This window comes from Ranitomeya imitator, chromosome 2 (genome assembly GCF_032444005.1).
Source record: "Ranitomeya imitator isolate aRanImi1 chromosome 2, aRanImi1.pri, whole genome shotgun sequence".
In the NCBI taxonomy this organism is placed as follows: Eukaryota; Metazoa; Chordata; class Amphibia; order Anura; family Dendrobatidae; genus Ranitomeya; species Ranitomeya imitator.
The window spans coordinates 196567089-196582728 of record NC_091283.1 but is presented as its reverse complement, the minus strand read 5'-3'; the positions used below and the strand labels follow the sequence as shown (position 1 = coordinate 196582728).

Below are 15640 nucleotides of genomic sequence, written 5' to 3'. Positions count from 1 at the left end.
TCAGGGCAGCACTTACAAAGTGAGACGTAGGATTTAGGTCAGTGTGGTATATCAGGGTCAGCCTCTCTAGTAGCCCCCAGTTTGCCACTTTTCCCCCATGACTGGGGCAGTAGTTTTATCTGTAATATTAATAGTATCAGTCTATTTCATGACCTCTCCGATACAAGGTAAAATGCCATGTTCATTAGTGAGTGGATATGATGCTCCCTCTGTTATATATTTTGGTGATGATTCCAGTTTTTGGCTTGTTGATAGTAATGGCCTTATTACCCCACAGAGGAGACTCTGCCTTTCTGTATAGCTTCCAGGGTCGTAACGTTCAGCTGCCATAACCAGCTCAGAAATAGATATATCAGTAATGCGTAGATCTCTTTCACATCAAACACTGTCAGCCATCCTTTCAGCTCAGAGATTGTCAGGTGTAGATCTGTACGCTAGGAACGTCAGCGTCAATATATCTGTCGTCTCATGACCGTCCATTGGATACCTGTACGTGTTGATGTCATACTGGAATCCGTCAGCTACTGTGACATCTGTCTGGAATGGGCGTCATTGATATATCTGCCAGGATCAGCACAGGCTTATTTGTGACAGGCACGTATCTTGATACTAGGAGAGGGTACACTCAGGGTATATTTAGAAGGAGAACATTGTAGTCATTCTATGTGACAGTCATCAGATATCCACGATCACCGGTCATCTGTGGGTCAACAATTGACCAAAATTATTTTAAGATATTTCTATTTTGATATAAAGAATCAATAATCAGACCATAAACCAAGATGGTAAAAATAAAAGTAAGGCACATCACTGTGTGACAAGATTAGAGCTTCTACATCATGCTGCTCTCGGATTACATAACAAAACCTTCTGACAGATTCCCTTTAATGTGCATGGACACCTTTTGCAGAGTATGGTTTTTTTCACATCTAAATATTTCTGGAAAGGCAAAGTGGCACCTCTCCACCTCCATGCTCCTTTGACACCTCTTAATCCCCATATCTGCTCTTCATTTTCTTAAATACATCCATTTTTTAAAATAAAATTAGGCATTGTACTAGGAATACGCTTAAAAAATTGGATTGTTTGGCTTCCACAGCATCTACATATTACAGAAAAATACAGAATGAGTCACATCGGTCAGAGAGCTTGTCCTGACAGTAGTGGTCAAATCCCTGATCTCTCTTCACCTGAACCATCTTCTAAGCGGCTTTATGACCAGCTAAGGCTATGTTCACTTGTCTAGTAATGATCCGTTAGAACGTATCCAGCAGAGATCAGTTTTTTTTTTTTTAATCGGACTAACATGTTGTGTCGGCATAACTTTTGTGCTAACGAATTGCTGATGGACCCGTTCTAACGGATCATTACTGGACATAACATAGCCTTAGAAGATGATTAAGCAGAAGAGAGATAAGTGTTACAGACCCTACCATCAGGCAAACTCAGTGATGGATTTGACTGTCAACTAATTTTGGATTCTTTTATGTACTGTGACACATAGAGGCTGTAGAAACAAAACAGTCCGATTTTTTTTTTTTTTTATGGAAGTCCTATTGCAAAATGCTTTATAAACAAAATGACATGTACAGTAGAAGATCCATTGGTTAGTAAAAGTGAGATTGCTCTTTAGGACCCTCGTTTATTATACAGATTGGGATTGGCATTTTTTCTTTATTAATCTTGTCCTCATCCTGTATTCATGTCAGGACCTGACTGAAAACGGTTGTAGTGTCGCTGTGGAAGAACCACTTCCAAGTATGTCTCCTTCACCATCTTTGGAAAAGAAAGATCTGAAAACCAGGGAGGAAAGAAGACCTATCACAGTTCATTTTGGTCAGGTAAGTCCCCTATAATTTTGACTATGTTCCAGGTACGTCGATGACTGTCCTTGGTGCTAAAATCTTTGACTAGAGTGTAAAGATGCACATTTAAAGATCACTTCATCTTGACTCTTCCTAGCCGCAATGTTGGGAGGACGGAGAGACCAGGATTGTCCATTCTGGCGATCTCTGTGGTTGGACCTCCACCTAGCATTTATCTATTTAATATGTGGGTAAAAAAGTAAAAAGATTCACTGGACTGGCGGCCACATTGGTAGATGAGATACCTTCGAGCCTCCTGCTACCTGCCAGCATATCCCGTGCCTCTTTACAATAGTTGGCTTGCCACAACTTCATACGAGCGTCTCATCTCAACGATAGTGTCTACTAATCAGAAGCAGTGCTTCTTGAACTTTAGGATGGGCCTCACTGGCAAGGAGACTTAGATGGGGAGATAGTTTAAGCCTATGGGAGTTTTAACTTTGGCACATGCATCACCATGGAATGGCGTGAAGTGTAGCACAGCGTTCACTTGTTGTGCGTGTAAGCCTCATACAAGGTTTGAAGTTGACTTTTTATTAGGTTGAAGCTGTTGTGTTGTCCAAAAGTTGCACACTGACCAAGTGATAGAGAAAATGGGGAAATCTTGTAGTCTAACAGTCATTGTTTCATTGCTGTAATAGTTCTGATATAAGATAAGAGCTGAGCCTGAGACGGCAGCTCTACATCCATGAAGTCGAGACACCACCTACTGGAAGCACAGAAGCAGTGAATGGACGGCAAGCAAGTCGTAGAAATACTGTGTATGTACCAATATGGGCACGTGCACTCACTGCCTACCAATATGGTCCATGCTGAGTATATTAATTGATATTAACCCATCCTTGGATTTATATGTAGAGCACAGCTCCTACACCAACATCATTGTTAAAGTGGTTGATCCTTCTTTAAAACTGTTAACCCGCATTATGGCATGGGCCGGACACAAGTCAGCCGTGTGTGTCATGCCTTGCCCTGACATGGCTCAAAATTAATTTACTAATTTAAGGGACAACATTACGTATCAAGTTTTTTAAAGTCAGAATTGTTTTGCAACAGTCTGTAGAATACTAATGATCTGTTGATGACCTCAACTTAGAGGTTGTCCACTGAGTTCATATGACATTTCTGTGTTATTTCACTCAAAAAAAAAAAATCATTTTTCAATTTGTACCATTAAAAAATTGCTCCCTGCGTCTAGATATTGCTGTTACATAGTTGTTATGGCGTCCCCTCATGTTCTTCTTAGTCCCTTCTAAGAACATCCCATCCAGTGATGGTGGAAAGAAGCCTCCTCTAGTTTGATACAAAAGCAAGAATGACTTTTGAGCACATGTACAAGAGGATGTGGGTGGGTGACTGAGCGTGTGTGACCACCGGCCCTGGAGACATCAGGTGGTCATTCTAAAAATTAAAATCACAAGTACTAATGTTACATAGCTATTGGCTTTTACAGCCATCACTCCTGACAGGAGCTGGTGTAAATCGATTCTAGGACCAGGGTTGTCGGCCATGTCACTAATCTGGGTCACTGGATCGGAGCCGCCCTGAGAACCACCTCCTACATGCCGGCATCCGTGGCTCTTCTATTGATTAACCGGCCTGGCATGCTGTCGAGTATGCATCTTGCCACAAAGATGATGTAGCACCAGGCCTGCTAATCGAAAGAGGAACAGGGATGTTGTCTGGTAGCAGGTGGTTCTCATGGGTGCCGTCCAGTAGCCACAGATTACTGATGTGGCCGATTGACCCAGTCCTACAAATCAATTCAAACATTCTATATTGCAACCTCTTAAAGTTATCCACTCTCGACTCACCCATGTTTGGAGGCTTTTTGCTCGGGGAGAATAAAGATCCCACTACACATTAGATAAAAGTCATCCAAGCCCTCCAAATTGGCCATCAGTTATATAAAATGTTTGACTAGCTTAAATGAGAACCCTACTTTTAACAAACTTTGCATAAATTAATGGAAGACAAGTATAAAAGATTTTATGCTATATCTTGTCAGAGAAAAATGCACATTTCTCCACTTATGAGACACTTCTTTTCCTCCCCCTTCTTCCTAAACTAGTCATTCACTCTGAGAAAAAAGAGTTTAACAACTTCTTGTTCAAGGCAACACAGATTGCCAGAGCATTGAGGTGTTAGGACAGTGCTCCTGCTATTCTCTGAATAGGTGAGTGGGAAGGAGAAGAGTGAGAAATCAAGCAAAGGGAGACGTAGCAAGATCATGCTGAGGTATCTATCAACCCCTCCTACAGAGCTGGATTCACATCCACACAGCTCAGTACTGCTGTGTAATTTTCTCCATGGCTCTCCTGCTTCTGTCTTTGTGCTAGCATAAAAATAAAGAGCAGGAACTCCTTTCTGTGTGTGTTTGCTCTAAAAAAGAGATGTCACAACAGCTTGTCTATTGCTACCTGCTCAGAATCAATTGTAAATTAAGAGATAGAGCTTGCAGAAGGGAGAGGAGGGGAAAATACTGAATATGTCATATACAGTAATAGCCATATATAATGTTATTCCTCACATCCACACAACAGACTATTCTGAAACGTTACTTGAAAGTGCGGTTACCTATAAAGCCGCTGTTGCACTCCTCCGGCAGCTTATCTCTCTGAGAACAAAAGGATCAGAAAGTTAAAAACAAACCACGCAATTCTATTCTCCTGAGATGTATGTCATCGGGGAAGAGTAAGGAGGCCCCCATATACATATGATGGCTAGCTGGTCATCTAACGTCTATTGCCAGCTGTACATCTAAACATATGGGCTCGGTGTATAAATGTGCTATGATGAGCGTTACCTCTATACGGCTCCGATCACACAGCCTACTCATGCTCTGTGCTATTCAAGTATATTACAAAAAAGGTCCCTTCATTTGATGACCATCCTTTCCTATAGAAAAAAAAACGGAAACATTCTCTTTGGTTTATGTTGTTATTACATTTTATTTAAAATGTTTCTCCAGCACTTCATTGGGAGACACAGAAATCAAGGTCTTCTGCTTCCCCAATGAAGGCTCAGAGACAAGTATTTTACGGTGAGTACCAAAATTCCTCTTTCTGTATTCTGCAACAGCTGTAGGGTGGAGAATAATATATCGCCACTATACATATCAAAATTACATCGTCAGGTGTGACTCACAAAATGAACGAAGGTCTTCTGTATCCCCCAATAAAGGCTCTGACAAAAAGATTTTACAGTGAGTACCAAAAATCCTCTTTCTGCAACAGCTATGGTGTGTACTATGGAAAACAATATACCGCTACTATACATATCAAAATATTAGACGTCACAGTTATCTGGTCATGTGCGCCTCCTAATATTCCTAGGGTCTCGTTATCCACTTCATATACGGACAGTAACTCCTGCCCTATTTTATCATCTCCCATTGTTTTTACCGCGGCTTTCGGACTTGACGTTTCCCGCACAGACTTTGGAATCTGTGTAACATTTCTCCAGCAATTTCTGTCTAATATTCTCATCTCAGATGATGTGGTTAAGGCGCTCGGTGTAAAAAAAAAAAAAAAAAAAGAACTGCGTGTGTATTTCTATATGATGTCTCAGCACACCCACACATAATATCATCCGTCCTGCGCCTAGGACGGCACATTTCTCCTGCCTCTACACTTTTAGGCAACACACCATACTTTAATGTCATCATTAGCCAGGGTTGCCTTTAAAATCATCCAGCATTACTATGCATGCGAGCCGGGGACACAATTAAAAGATACAAAAGCTTTGCCTGTAACACAGAGGAGAGGATGATGTCCCCTCTCTCCATTTCTCACTTGTTTTACATATCTCCTGGCATTATGCTAGTTTATGTAGAGGAGGCTGATTTTTTTTAAAATGCATGCATGCGGATTAAGGTCAAGCCCCGTGTATCACTAATGCAGTTTCTCCTGGCTGTACGACTGCAGCTCCTGAATCCGGCAACAGCAGTAAGATGCCTTAATTGAGACACGCTGTCAGAGTGACAAACACATTTGCATACACTCTATTTATTCTCGCTGGAAAGGTCTGCAAGCTGCTGCCGCTTGAACATTTTTAATCAGCTTTTCTGTTAGCGAGCCGGCAGCTAGCTGTCCTAGTCTTGGCTGCTTCTTTATTATTTGACAGGTTAACTAGATGGGGGATGGGCATTTGGGGTTCAAACTATCTATTTTTTTTTCTTCCGTTTTGTTTTTTGTTTTTTTCTTCGTCTATTTACGTTTTGTAAACTACACAACAAGTAACTTCCATCTCGCCGCATGCTGGATTATTTCGGTCAGGTTTACTCCATAATTAACGTTAGGTTTTGTACTTTTAAGTAGAGCCCTATGCGGTTTCTTGTTAGAAAAGGTCTTTTTTTATTTTTTGTTTTAACCCTGCTGTTGTCTTCGGTCAAAAACGACCGACCTTGAACTTCAATATTCTTTAAAATATTCAAGATGTGGCTCTGAAACCCTTGGCCGACCGACCCATCCTCATTTAAGTCAATCAACCACAAGTTTCAGAACCGCATCTTGAACACCCCAAAATATGCCAAAGTTCAAAATAGGTCTCCCCAGACCGAAGACAACAGCAGGGTTAATGCACGGATGTAGCAGAGCTGAGCTTGTTCCCTAAGGCTATGTGCCCACGTAGCAGAAAGTGTGCCGAATTTCCCTGATGAAATCCGGATTCCCTTCGCAGGAAATCCGCTTGCGTTTTTTGCACGTATTTGTCGTGGGTTTTTTTGCGGATTTTTAGCATTTTTTTTTCCAATGGGCCAAATACAATTCTATAGTGGCAAAACCTCTGATTTTCCGCGAAATTAATGAAGATGCTGCGTTTTTTTTCTGCAATGATTTTCTGCTGCGGAAAAAAATGCAGCATGGGCACAAAAATTGTGGAATGCATTAAAATAATGGGATGGATTATGTAAGCGTTTTTTAAGCGTTTCCGCAGCGGGAAAACTCCGCAAAAACGCTTAAAAAACGCTAAAAATCCAGAACGTGGGCACATAGCCTAACTCTACGCGGAAGATGGTTGATCTATACTGATGCTAATACTACTACCACCATCATCAGACTTATCTTAGCTAAGAGATTGTGATGTCATTTGCTGTACATGGAACATTATTTTGCATCCGGGTTCTCCGAATTTAGATTGTGAGCCCCGATGGAAAAAGTGATGATAATGTCTGCAGAATGTGTCGGCGCTGTATAAGTAGGCGTAATAAAAATATGTTTCAGTAAAGCTTTACTCTACCATAATATGCACAGGCAATAGCTAACAAGTTACATTAGGTAGGAGCCACTCTCATGAAAGCTTAAAATCTAGGGTGCCTGCAATCCTATGTAAAACTAAATGTATCACGCAGCACCTCTGACTTCCACATTGAAAAGTACTTCTGACGTGGTGTCAATCTTCAGCTTAGCAGGTCTTTTGCATGGCCGTAAGGTATCGTGCACGGCCGTAAGGTAATGTGCACGGCCATAAGGTGTCATGCACGACCGTAAGGTGTCGTGCACGGCCAGAATGTATTGTGCACGGCCATAAGGTATTGTGCACAGCCATAATTTATCGTGCACGGCCATAAGGTATCGTGCACGGCCATAAGGTATCGTGCACGGCCATAAGGTATCGTGCACGGCCATAAGGTATCGTGCACGGCCATAAGGTATCGTGCACGGCCATAAGGTGTTTTTCACGGCCATAAGGTTTTGTGCACGGCCATAAGGTTTCGTGCACGGCGATAAGGTATCGTGCACGGCCATAAGGTATCGTGCACGGCCATAAGGTATTGTGCATGGCCATAAGGTATCATGCACGGCCATAAGGTATCGTGCATTGGTCTTTTTATTTAGAATAATAAAGGCCCGGTATGGTACTACGTGATTGACATTTTGGACCAGCAGTATCGTCATGTCCCTGACCCGAATTATGCTTTCTCCGATACTACTAGCAGAGGGAGCTTTGCTTCCGCAGCATCAGAGGAACGTAATGGCACTGGAGCTATCTGACCAGCTTCAGAGCAGCACTTACAAGCTAGATTACAAAGCGCTTGTAAGCGCGGCACATTTTTTAATTTTACTGTTTACTGCTCGATGCCATCACTGATAGAGCGCAGCAGTGGCCGATAACCTTCATCGAGCAGTAAACAATAAAATGAATCAGCCACCGCTGCTCTCTATAAGTGATGTCATTGAGCAGTAAACATTAAAATTCCCTCCATTCTTGAGACCATAGAGGATTTCTAAAAAGAAGCAAATTGCAAAGTAGTTGGCTTTTACAAGCACTTTGCACTTTTACCCATTAATGAACATGAGACTAAACATTAAAAAAGTAATGATTTTACATTAACAAAAAAATATATATATATTTTCAATTTAATTGCTACAGTGCTGCAGAATCGGTTGGTGCTATATAAATACAATTATTATTGTTATTATTTATTATTATTTATAAATTATTATATTATATTATTAAATAGAAAGTGCCACACTTCTCGGCCACATTCACTTAAGGGCAAATCAAACTGCTATTTTTTTCCCTAGAAACAGCGCCTCTCTGATCCCTAGACTGTCGGTGGTATGGCAGCTCGACCCTAGCTTTGGGGATATCGGAGGAGGGCAGAAGCTGGGTAGATCTGGAGCTAAGAGCGATCGGGCTTCAGCGCAGCGCTTACAAGTTCTATTGCTAAGAGCTGGTAAGCACCGCTAATCTTATTGTTTACTGTTCGTTGACTAGGTTACCAGCTTAGTCCATCAGCAAAAGCCAGTAAGGCTACGTTCACATTTGCGTTGTACGAGGCTGCGTTGGCGACGCAACGCACAATGCAAACAAAAACGCATGCAAAACGCATTGTTTTGTGACGCATGCGTCCTTTTTTGGCATGATTTTGGACGCAAAAAAAATTCAACTTGCTGCGTCCTCTGCGCCCTGACGCTTGCACCAAAAAAGACGCATGCATCACAAAACGCAAGACAATGCATGTCCATGCGCCCCCATGTTAAATATAGGGGCGCATGACGCATGCGTCGCCGCGGCTGCGCCCGACGCAGCCCCACAAAACGCTAATGTGAACGTACCCTAACCTAGGCAATAAGCAGTAAGCAATAAAATAAAAAAAATCCTCCATTCTTGGATTATAAAATAATTGTTGGCCTTTAGGCTGTGTGCACACGTTCAGGATTTTTCACATTTTTTTTCAGCGTTTTTTCGCTATAAAGCCGCATACATAAGCATCCCATCAATTATATTGCATTCGGCAATTTTTGTGCACATGATGCGTTTTTTTCCGCAAAAAAAACGCAGCATGTTCATTAATCTTGCGGATTTTTTGCGTTTCTTCCGCTATTTAATGCATTGGGAAGCTCCGAGAAAAAATGCGCAAAAAACACACAAAAACGCATCAAAATCGCGAAAAAAAAACGCATCCGGATTTCTTGCAGAAAATGTCCGGTTTCGTTCAGGAAATTTCTGCAAGAAATCCTGACGTGTGCACATAGTCTTAGAAGCACTTTTGCCCATTACCGAACATGAAAATAATCCATTAAAGGGATTGTCTGAATTTAGAATTAAAATATTTTTTTTCTCTAGAAACAATGCCAACACAGAAAATTCCCTGTAAAATTTTAGAAAATTGTAGAGAAAATAGTCTATTGGTGGTCTGGCTGCTCGGCCCCATTCACTTCCCATTTTTTTTATATATATATATGTATATATATATATATATTTTATAACCAAGATTGAATAAAGTGACATTTGTGACTTCTGAGATTCCTCGGAGGACGTCAGCCCATTCCTCGGTACTGCAGCTCTGTTAACTCCGTGTAGTCGTTTCTGTTACCGCCCTGTAATGGCTGTGAGAGAGGAATTCTCCCGGCAGTGCGGAGGCATTGGTGCAGAACACACCCCTGACCTATACTTCTTACTAATAAATGGCTTTGCACGCTTGCCAGTGTATGAATTAACACACTGTGCAAATGTAAACACGGATCCACTTAACAAATATATGGAAAGTCACAGATTTATGGGCTGTGGCGGACGTATATAAGACGCATTTACATTTGCCAGAGCGGGAAAGCCGAACTGTTCTTTACAAGCTGCATAAAGCACGTACATATTTGTTGAAAACTGTGTCTACATCACAGAAGCTAGTCTCCTACTGATGAGTCTCGCAAGGTCTTACAGGGAGCTTTCTAGCCTCTCATTATGTAGGACCTCTGTCCACACATAATGATAGTCATACATTGCATTCCTCATTCTCTAGTGCAGATATCAACCTAGAGATGTTCTATATCTGTCAAAAGAGGGCGCAAATATGGCAGAAAGTGTACCATCTAAGAGGACCCGTCACTGCATGCAGTGTGCTTCTTCATAAAGAGAACCCGTCTCTACTTCTAAAGGGGACAGTTTTTGCTCTTATTTAATTCCCGCCGTTCCATTGAGTATTTCTGTTTTTCTCTCTTTAAAATCCGCCGTACGGTTCCAGAAATACGGGCCTTTTTATTTAGTGCTAATTTTATGGCACTTATAAGGAGGCTCATAGGGTGCAGAGTAGCCTAAAGACACGCCCCAGAGGATCCAGTAAGACCTACCCGCTTGTAAAGACCATGGAAACTGGCAAATAAAAAGCCCCATATCTCTGAAACCGTACGGCGGATTTTAAAGAATGAAAAACAGGAACACTCGGTAGCAGGGGGAATAAAATACGAGCAAGAACTGACCCCTTTGGAAGTGGAGACAGGTTTTCTTTAAGTGGAATCTTACTGCATGCAGTTTTATACTGCTCACATTTAGTTCAGGAGCAGGCTTACATGCATAACCATGTGAAGAGAAACAGGGATTGGGAGCCCTATGTGTCAAAAACGCTGCTCCAGCAACATAAAATAGGCAAGCCTAGGTCTGATCCCAGGGCCCATCCGGAAACAGACACTTTTAGGTGGGATCTTCCCCAGCCAAGACCTCTTATTTTTAATTAGACATGATTGAATTTGTAAGGATTGTGTCTGAAAGTTTGAAACAGTCAAGTCAAATTCGAGACTGTGGACAATTAGGCCATGTTCACACGATCCTTTTTTTCATGCGGAATTGCCGCGATTTTCCCGCTGCGGGTCCGCAGCTGTTTTCCATGCAGGGTACATTACATTGTACCCTATGGAAAACAGGAACTGCTGTGCCCACAATGCGGAAAATCAAAAAAAAAAGCCGCGCTGAATAGCTGCGGGAAAAAAGAAGTACCATGTCACTTCTTTTTTCGGAGCCGCAGCGGTTCTGCACCCATTGACCTCCATTGTGAGGTCAAACCCGCAGTAAAACCCGCAGATGAAAAAAATATCTGCGGGTTTTACTGCGGTTTGTGGTGCAGAACCGCTGCAGCAGGAAGTGCGGGGAAGCGGGCGGAAGTGCGTGGGCGGAGTGTGGCTGCCCCCCCGTGCTCCGATCCCGCCCCCCCGTGCTCTAATCCCACCGCCCCCCCGTGCTCTAATCCCACCGCCCCGTGCTCCGATGCCCCCCCCAGTGCTCCGATGCCCCCCCGTGCCCTAATCTCCCCCCCTTATACTTACCCGGCCTCCCGGTGTCCGTCCGGCCGTCTTCTCCCTGGGCGCCGCCATCTTGCAAAATGGCGGGCGCATTCACAGTGCGCCCGCCGAATCTGCCGGCCGGCAGATTCGTTCCAAAGTGCATTTTGATCACTGAGATATAACCTATCTCAGTGATCAAAATAAAAAAATAGTAAATTACACCCCCCCCCCCCCCTTTGTCACCCCCATAGGTAGGTACAATAAAAAAATTAAGATTTTTTTTTTTTTTTCCCACTAGGGGTAGGGTTAGGGTATTTTCAGCCATTTTAACCCTAAAAAACTTCCTAGAAAACACACAGACTCTGCATAGAAAACTGCATAAAAAAAAGGATCAAAAAACGCATCAAAAAAGGACAAAAAAAGGACCAAAAAAAGGACGTGCGTTTTCTGCCAAGAGCTGCAGTTTTTTAAAAAACAGTCCTGAAAAAAAAAGGATGGAAATCAGGAACGTGTGAACATACCCTTAAGGTATTACTCCACTGTCGGGTTCCCCATAATCCTGAAAATAAGAAGGATGAAGCATTTCTATCTCTTATCTATCTATCTATCTATCTATCTATCTATCTATCTATCTGTCTATTATCTGTCTATTAACTCTCTATCTCATCTATTATATATTATCTATTTATTTTCTATTATCTCTCTATTATCTATCTCATCTATCTATTATCTGTCTATTATCTCTCTATTATCTATCTATCTATTATCTATCTATCTATTATCTATCTTGTTATTATCTCTATCTATTATCTATCATCTATCTTTTTATCTATTTATCTATCATCTATCTATCTAATATATATCTATTATCTATCTATCTATTATCTATCTATCATCTATCTATCTATTATCTATCTATTGTCTATCTATTATCTATCTATTATCTATCTATCATCTATCTATCTATTATCTATCTATCATCTATCTATTATCTATCTATTATCTATCTATTATCTATGTACTATCTATCTATTATCTATCTATCTATTATCTATCTATTATCCATCTACTATCTATCATCTATCTATTATCTATCTATTATCTATCTATTTATCTATTATCTATGTACTATCTATCTATCTATTATCTATCTATCTATTATCTATCTATTATCCATCTATCTATTATCTATCTATCTATTATCTATCTATCTATCTATTATCTATCTATTATCCATCTATCTATTATCCATCTATCAATTATCTATCTATCTATTATCTATCTATTATCTATCTATCTATCATCTATCTATTATCTATTATCTCTCTATCTATCTATTATCTATCTATCTATCTATCATCTATCTATTATCTATCATCTATCTATCTATCCCCTGCATGGCCTATTCCATGTCTTTATACAACTCGCACTACTCCTCCTCCCATTCTCCGCTGGTGACTACATCGGTCTTGTATATTCACGCACATCTCATATATTTCTGCAGTAAGTTTCTCCAATTTGGCCACAAGTAGTTTATATTCTTAGCCCGTGAATTGAGTGAGGACTCGGAGATGAGCGCTTATCGGCCAGATCCGTATTTGAGCCTCCGGTGCGGCATTTCCACAGTCTGTTTTCTGTATTTTAATTAAGCGCTGAGGAATGCTGGGAAAACAAATCCCTCTCCCTAAATCAGAGGTGAGCTGGGGAAAGTAAGCAGGGGAAGAGGACAATGTGACATGCTCAGAGCTTTGTACTTAATGATACACTGGGCTCCACTGCTGGAAGGTTGTGAGAGGTGAGACCAGAACCGTAGAGAGAAATGTTTTAAAATGTGGGAGATTTTGTCCAGACAGAATTATTCATAATGGGAGAAGGATCCTTTGTTATTTTGATCCTGCATGTTGGTGGCAGAATTCTGAAGGCCTGCAAGCTTGACAGAGGTCACCAGGGGAAGCAGAAGCTGCAGAGATTTCTCTTTGTCAGGTTCTCTGCCTCCCCCTCTGCGCCCTCCTCCATGAGCCACCCCACAAAGACGAGTGATAATGGCCAGCCACTGTGCTGGAATGAAAGGGAATAGAGGCAGCAGGCAGATGAAAATCCCGTAAACAGTGTTGAGCGGAGGTATAATTGGGCTCTTCCCACGTTACGTCTTCCATAGCTGGAGCAACATCACCAGTGGGCATACTATCGAGCCCTTCCATGCTAATGACCGCCACGTCCATCAGTCACCATGGCACGTCTCCAAACCCTGCCTTCACGGCATCTTTAGCCTGTTTAACCCTTTGTTATTGTATTAAATGTGAAGATCTAAAAAAAAAATAGTTTATTTTTATTTCCTTAAGTTGGCCTACCATGGACTACCTTTATAAAATAGAGAACAATTGCAAATGAGACCATAGAAGACAACGCGGCCAGCTGTCATGTCCGTGCTGGACATTATACTGCATAAACTGGGCCAACAACAATTAAAGAGAATCTGTCAACGGGTTTCTGTTAAGTAATCTGGCAGTAGCATGATGTCCTGATTCCGGCGATGTGACACTTTGCTTACTGGGGGCAGCAGTTATGATAGAATCACAGTTTGTTGTAGATGTAGCAGTGCTCAGAATGCTGAGCTGTGAGTAACCCCGCCCACACCACTGATTGGCAGGTATTTGTGCATATTGACAGCAAGCTGCCAATCATTGGTGGGAATGTGGTTGGACTTGGAGGCACGAAACATCTTGTCCTGTAGTGATAATCTCCTTCTGATAAAACACCGATTGTATTGAAATATTAAAATACAGCCTAGTAAGTGACACATTGCTGGAATTAGGCTTTCTGCACGTACATCATGCTGCTTTCAGATTACATAACAAACACCTAACATAAATGTAGGTCCAATATATGACAAAAGAAAGTTCTATTTGCATATATTCAGGTGTTGTACATTTGTATATATTTTTCCAGGTATTGAAAACCTGGCTGTTCTACAGTGTACATAATGTGTGTGCTGCAGAGACTGTACATTCTGTGTGTGTGTGTGTGTGTGTGTGTGTGCTGCAGGTGTATATAATGTGTGTGCTGCAGAGAGTGTAAATTGTGTGTGTTCTGCAAAGTGTACATAGTGTGTGTGCTGCAGAGAGTGTGCACTGTGTGTGTGCTGCAGAGTGTACATAGTGTGTGTGCTGCAGAAAGTACATAATGTGTGCTGCAGAGTGTACATAGTGTGTGCTGCAGAGAGTGTACATAGTGTGTGTTCTGCAGAGTGTGTACATAGTTTGTGTGCTGCAGTGAGTGTACATAGTGTGTGTGCTTCAGAGAGTGTACATAGTGTGTTTGCTTCAGAGAGTGTACATAATGTGTGTGCTGCAGAGAGTGTACATAGTATGTGCTGCAGAGAGTGTACATAGTGTGTGTGCTGCAGAGTGTGTACATAGTGTGTGTTCTGCTGAGTGTACATAGTGTGTGTGCTGCAGAGAGTGTACATAGTGTGTGTTCTGCAGAGTGTACATAGTGTGTGTTCTGCAGAGAGTGGACATAGTGTGTGTTCTGCAGAGAATGTACATAATGTGTGCTCTGCAGAGAGTGTACATAGTGTGTGTTCTGCAGAGAGTGTACATAGTGTGTGTGCTGCAGAGAGTTTACATAGTGTGTGTTCTGCAGAGTATGTACATAGTGTGTGTTCTGCAGAGAGTGTACATAGTGTGTGTTCTGCAGAGAATGTACATAATGTGTGCTCTGCAGAGAGTGTACATAGTGTGTGTTCTGCAGAGAGTGTACATAGTGTGTGTTCTGCAGAGAGTGTACATAGTGTGTGTTCTGCAGAGTGTACATAGTGTGTGTTCTGCAGAGAGTGTACATAGTGTGTGTTCTGCAGAGAGTGTACATAGTGTGTTCTGCAAAGTGTACATAGTGTGTGTTCTGCAGAGAGTGTACATAGTGTGTGTTCTGCAGAGAGTGTACATAGTGTGTGTTCTGCAGAGAGTGTACATTGTGTGTGTTCTGCAGAGAGTGTACATAGTGTGTTCTGCAGAGAGTGTACATAGTATGTGTGCTGCAGAGAATGTACCTAATGTGTGCTCTGCAGAGAGTGTACATAATGTGTGTTCTGCAGAGAGTGTACATAGTGTGTTCTGCAGAGAGTGTACATAGTATGTGTGCTGCAGAGAATGTACCTAATGTGTGCACTGCAGAGAGTGTACATAATGTGTGCTATGCAGAGAGTGTACATAGTGTGTGTTCTGCAGAGAGTGTACATAGTGTGTGTTCTGCAGAGAGTGTACATAGTGTGTG

At 41.7% G+C, this 15640-nt stretch overlaps 1 protein-coding gene across 3 annotated transcripts in view; it reads left to right on the top strand.

Annotated features, from left to right (window-relative positions):
* Positions 1-15640, top strand: part of DENND1A (DENN domain containing 1A) — a 1020433-nt gene that overhangs the window by 902735 nt on the left and 102058 nt on the right. For all 3 annotated transcript variants that reach the window (XM_069748456.1, XM_069748457.1, XM_069748455.1), the window contains exon 19: positions 1710-1841. In XM_069748456.1, coding sequence (XP_069604557.1) covers positions 1710-1841 — 132 coding nt within the window. The remainder of the gene's footprint in view (positions 1-1709; positions 1842-15640) is intronic.